At 38.5% G+C, this 5,426-nt stretch overlaps 1 protein-coding gene across 2 annotated transcripts; it reads left to right on the top strand.

Annotated features, from left to right (window-relative positions):
- The first annotated feature begins 1,141 nt into the window (after positions 1–1,141).
- On the top strand, positions 1,142–4,839 carry LOC136834068 (uncharacterized). 2 transcript variants are annotated; one of them, XM_067096327.1, is made up of 8 exons: positions 1,142–1,394; positions 1,954–2,489; positions 2,638–2,755; positions 3,042–3,167; positions 3,360–3,494; positions 3,776–3,949; positions 4,092–4,238; positions 4,545–4,839. In XM_067096327.1, exons 1-8 carry the CDS (start codon positions 1,284–1,286, stop codon positions 4,668–4,670), a joined length of 1,473 nt encoding a protein of 490 aa, XP_066952428.1. In that variant the 5' UTR covers positions 1,142–1,283; the 3' UTR covers positions 4,671–4,839. The 2 variants fall into 2 exon arrangements, with proteins under 2 accessions (XP_066952428.1, XP_066952427.1); XM_067096326.1 differs by having other exon boundaries at positions 1,246–1,394; positions 1,951–2,489.
- Positions 4,840–5,426: the final 587 nt, after the last annotated feature.

A 5,426-nucleotide genomic window follows, 5' to 3' on the forward strand; every position in this document is an offset into this window, starting at 1 on the left:
ACAGTGACTTTTTTTTCCGATTTTTTTTATGTGAGAGGCATTGTGTCCCACTTTGCAAGCGCTATTTCTTCCGTTTGAGTTGAAAAGTTTTTCCACAACAGCAGGTGTGTTCATAATAATAATAATAATAATAATAATAATAATAATAATAATAATAATAATAATAATAATAATAATAATATATAGTTATACTGATTCTTTTCTATAATTACTGTCTTATTAGTAAGTTACATATATGGACTGTCACATAATTCGCTCTGGGGAGAAGTTGGACAGCTAAGAGAGGGAGAGAGAGAGAGATTAATGGAACATGTGAAAATAAAACACACACACGCACACACAAAGACAACTAAGAGAGGGCAAGAAAAGCGTTTACCTCGAGACAGGATGACGGATATGTCTGCGTCGGTCGCCTGTTTACATTTGTAAACGCCGCCTTGAAATGATTATCTCCCGAGTGATGGTTGACTGAAGCTTTACGGGCCAAACCGCGAATAACTTGAAGGAAATCGTACATTGTATTCGAAGGAGATTGGGAAATAATGTTGAACTAACTCAGTTCCACTTTCTATACTTAGAAAAGAAGCACTATGTAAGTTACCCGAGGACGCATTATATGTTTTTTAATCTCTGAAAAAAAAAAATTCACCGAAATATGGAACACTTAAGATTACGATGTTCAGTATCTTTTTAGCATGGCAGAAATACTATAGGGATCAATTTTTTTTAAATAGTACAAAGTTTTGTAACAGACCACTGAGAAAAAGGACTAACTTGAAACAGAACGTATATGCCTAACTAGACCAGTTGAATTCAACGAATCTAAAGTAATTATCCTGAGAAACAATACTAGAGCGAATTTTGATTAAGCAAATCATATGTGAAAATTCTGTAAAATTGACTATCGTTATGCAACCGTCTTTGGTAGCCTTAAAAAGAGAATCATGTACCATGCTGGCTGTACAGATGTTTGGCTTAGCGTTTATTGTCCTTGCCTATAAGTCTTGCAACGGAAGATTTATGTCTGAGTGTCTAGACGGTTATCCAACACAAACAACTATGTCTTATATATACACAGAGCACTGAATTCGATATCTGCTATGAACACGAAACAACACGAAAAACCGGGATGACCATTTTTGGGAACATGCAAATTGTGGTTGGGGGGGTGGGGAGACTTATAGTCACGCATGCGCGTCAATAAAATAGGGGGCAGCAAAGGACCCCTCGGTAGTCATATATGCAAGTGATATAAAGGAGGGGATCTTGCAACCGTGCATTCGATGAGCTGCTGTCGCCATGTGCAGAGGAACAACCTAGGGAGAATCAGTTTGATGGTTGGTCGTGTGTTTCGAATCGCTGTTGACAACACCAGAACTACAAAGATGTTTCGCGTGAGTAATCTCTCTCTCTCTCTCTCTCTCTCTCTCTCTCTCTCTTTCTTCGTTATTTTTTACGACATAACAGTGCATAACAGTTTACATTAGGCCTATGTACGGGCATCTAAAGTGGCGTCTACTGTAATTAAACCTGTAGTTTATTTACCTTCCGTCATGTACCGTAGTTTGTTAATAGATGGTGTACCGTAGTTATAATGCAGTACTGTAGTTGTTTGCATATACAGTGATTTCTCGATTTAATATAACTACAAAATTTACGAAATACAGCAAAATTTACGAAAACCATAGATGCATTTTGCTTCATGTTAACTGTGCGTCAAGTTTTCCTAGTGAGTTTTGAACATTGTGATAAAATAAATTCCATTTTCTTCTTAAATCTTTCTTCAGTTTACATCCTTCAATAATAATTCTCACGAAAAAGATATTATCATTCAGTAAACTTCAGTTTCTAAGTTTCAGACGAAACTGCTAATTCCCCCCCCCTTTTTTTTTTACTTTAGCAGATAATGCAGTTCTCCCTTGTCTTTTTTTATTTTTTTTTTTATTTCAGCAGATAACGCAGCTGGTGTGGGCCTTCTATTTGGCCACAGCTATGGTTTCTGCCAGTGACAGGACTTTCGCCATTGGAGGATACGGCAACTTGGCCCGTTACATCGGATATGATTCCCTTCGGAGGACGGTCAAGTGTCCCCGTCAGATCAACTGTCCGTATCCGTATAACCAGTCCCCTTGCTGCGTCCAGCCGCAGCCTATGCCCCCTGTTCCTCCTCCACCACCTGCTCCAACGTTACCCCCAGCTCCTATGCCTGGCCCATGCCCTGTGCAGCCGAACTGTGCCTCACCCTACTACCATTATAACCCTTGCTGCTATCAGCCTGCCCCTACACCTTCTCCAACACAGCCACCAACCCCTCAGCCGACTGCACCTCCAACTCAAGCTCCCACATCACCACCAACGCCCCCACCAACCCAGCCCACACCACCACCGACTCAGCCAACAGAACCTCCAACACTGGCCCCCCCAACACTACCTCCAGCTCCCATGCCGACGTACATTCCCGTACCTCCTCCCCAGCCTCAGCCTCAGCCGTAAGTGCTGCGTCTATGGACATAATGTCTCTTAAGAGAAGGAGATCGAAAGTGACTAAATTGTCTTCATCTGTCTCAAATATATAATGTATATACTTGCCACTTGGCGTATCTCTCCTTAATAAACGTTCTTCTGTGACTTCTGCAGGTGTTGCAACTACAACTACATGTGTCCTCCACAGCCTACTGTCTGTCCTTATGCCGCAGCAGCAGCTGCAGCAGCAGCCGCTGCTGCCAGAGGCAGAAGGTCTATCAGACGTGCAGAGGTAAGAAACTGAGTCGATTCCATTTTGAAAAAAAAAAAAATCCTCAGAAATTTTCTTTATGAGAAAATAACAGTATTATTATTATTATTATTATTATTATTATTATTATTATTATTATTATTATTATTATTATTATTATTATTATTATTATTATTATTGTTATGTAGATGAACCAAGAATTATGTACAATAAGGGGAAAAATGTAAAAAAAACCCGATGCTTAAAAATCTGTAAGTCTATTTGGCTCGAGTGTTTAGCAGGTAAAACGTACCATTTGTTTCTCCAGCGTCCTTGCCATATTGACGGGCACTGCCCTTCTGACTCTTCGTGTTGCTACGACGGCTGCGCCACGAACAAAGTCTGCAAAAGGACAGCCTATCCCAATGCAACAGTCACTTATCAGCCTCCGAAGGTATGCTTCCTCACGCATCACGTTTGAAGCCTTAGACCGATATTTTAGTTCGACATTGTTTGACAGCTTTAAATAACTTTTGATAGCTTTGTGTTAATTCAGACTGAATGATTTGATGGACCAGAATGTAAAGTATTGCGCTTCCTTGTTCATCTATTAGTGAATTATGATAATTTATTTTAATATTCACAGGTCAACATCACTGTCATATTTACATCTGGCTGTGAAGATGCCCTGACATTCTTCAAGAATCATCTCTACCCACTGTTTCACTATCTGAAACAGTATATGAATGTTGAATTAGTTCCCTACGGTCTTGTGAAAGTGGTAAGAAATAATATAAGATGTATTAAGTAAATAGTATGTTTGATAAAGAAATTACACTAAGCCAGGTAAAAATATTAGCTTTTTTTTCATCGTGATTATACGTTCATAATCTGTTTCCTAAAAAAATTTCTACTGATATGCGGAGATTATTAAAATGCCACGTTGATACAACTTGGAAAATACAAATATTTATCTTGAGCGACAAAGGGAAGTTCAAGGCGTCCTTTTAATACCCAACTAACCGCTCGCTCTGGTTTATAAACAAGCCGTCATTTCCACAGAATGGCGAATGTCAACATGGCTACGGAGACTGTCTGGGCAACTGGCAAATCGCTTGTGCCTCTCAACACCTTCCCAGCCAAGAAGCAGCGCTTTCTTTCTCCATGTGCTTGATGAGCAACCCTTGGGTCATCCTTCACGGCAACTTTTCCAGCATCAGCAACTTAGGTTTGCAAGTAAGCATGAGGGAGCCACTTCATCAACATCTATGTCAAACATGCCAATATTTCATCAAATGCTGATTATATTTAGCCGTACCATATGAGGGGAACGTTTTTAAATGCTTAAATTACATTTCCTTTCATTTTTTTTCCACAGTGCGTCAGGAACTACCCTCGTAGTTACCGCCGGATGCACACCTGCGGAGTCGGCACGGAAGGGCGCGACTTGTTCCTCAGGGCAGGCGCCAGGCAGTATCAGCTGACCAGAACCCTAACTCAAGTGCCCACCGTGGCATTCGACGGCGTAAGTTAAAACTAAGAGCTGTGGTTTATAAATAAAATGTCGCTAGTCTAAATGGGTGCGTAGAGTTGTCTGGTGTTGTTTTAATAATTATTTTCTGCTCCATTGTTTTATATCTGAATGAAATAGATGTCTTCGATTTCTGTCGAAAAAAATAATTTTATCAATTGAATAATTCATCCTCTTCACTTACGCTGAATGTAATAGGAGGATTTTATTTTGAAATATCAGTAATCACATGACAGTTTTTATGCTACTGAATTATCTCACGAATCCTTTAGACTTGAAATCCCACCGTTTTATTGACAGGTCGTCGTGATCCAGCGAGTGTCTGACCTAGCCTACTTCCCATCGTTGCTCTGTGAGAGGCTCAAAGGTAATTCCGAAGCCAGTTCCTTGTGCCAGAGGGTAATCTCCTCCCGTAGCCAAGGATAGATTATTTGTCTGACGGTAATCTGCGATCTTCTTAGGCCTATGGTTATGGCGTGTGCGTTTAGACGATAGCAGTTGATTTGACTTAATTCGAAATTTACTCCCTCTCTTTTAATTTGAATTTCTTTTGTGAGGTTTATTCCATAAATGCGAATAAAGATGTGCATACTGATAGTTGCTTTTAATTTCCTGGAGGTTGGAATCACTGAGTTGTCCTCTCATTCAATAAATGCGAACGTTATTCTTATATACTATTTTTTTTTATCATACATGCCGAGAGTAAAAAGTGGAACGTATGCTCATTTGTATAGGCATATATATATATATATATATATATATATATATATATATATATATATATATATATATATATATATATATATATATATATATATATATGTGTGTGTGTGTGTGTGTGTGTGTGTGTGTGTGTGTGTGCATACATATATTGATGTATATTATAGATGGATAGATCGAGAGATAAATAGATTTGATTCATGCCTAAGTGAATTATGTCATGAGTCTTATTAAAACAGTGTATAAAATTTTATGTCGATCCTATAATTGAAGTATTAATGAAGTACAATATTAATAAAATGCATTGTGCTTCAAAATTATAAAATCTATTTCATAAACAAGAAATATATGCCGGAAAATTACTTGAAAATTGCATTAGTGTCGTCGTGTCATATGGGAAACAATACAAAAATATGTTTTGACACTTATGATAGCTAACGTTTGCAACCCATCACCTGAGGT

Source organism: Macrobrachium rosenbergii, chromosome 53, assembly GCF_040412425.1.
Source record: "Macrobrachium rosenbergii isolate ZJJX-2024 chromosome 53, ASM4041242v1, whole genome shotgun sequence".
In the NCBI taxonomy this organism is placed as follows: Eukaryota; Metazoa; Arthropoda; class Malacostraca; order Decapoda; family Palaemonidae; genus Macrobrachium; species Macrobrachium rosenbergii.

Bases quoted from the DNA above. Each gene is read 5' to 3' on its own strand.
- LOC136834068 (XM_067096326.1), top strand. From the start codon at position 1,284: ATGAGCTGCTGTCGCCATGTGCAGAGGAACAACCTAGGGAGAATCAGT. The intron at 1,395-1,950 runs GTGAGTAATCTC...TTTTTATTTCAG, and splicing joins GAACTACAAAGATGTTTCGC to CAGATAACGCAGCTGGTGTG. The intron at 2,756-3,041 runs GTAAGAAACTGA...TTGTTTCTCCAG, and splicing joins GGTCTATCAGACGTGCAGAG to CGTCCTTGCCATATTGACGG.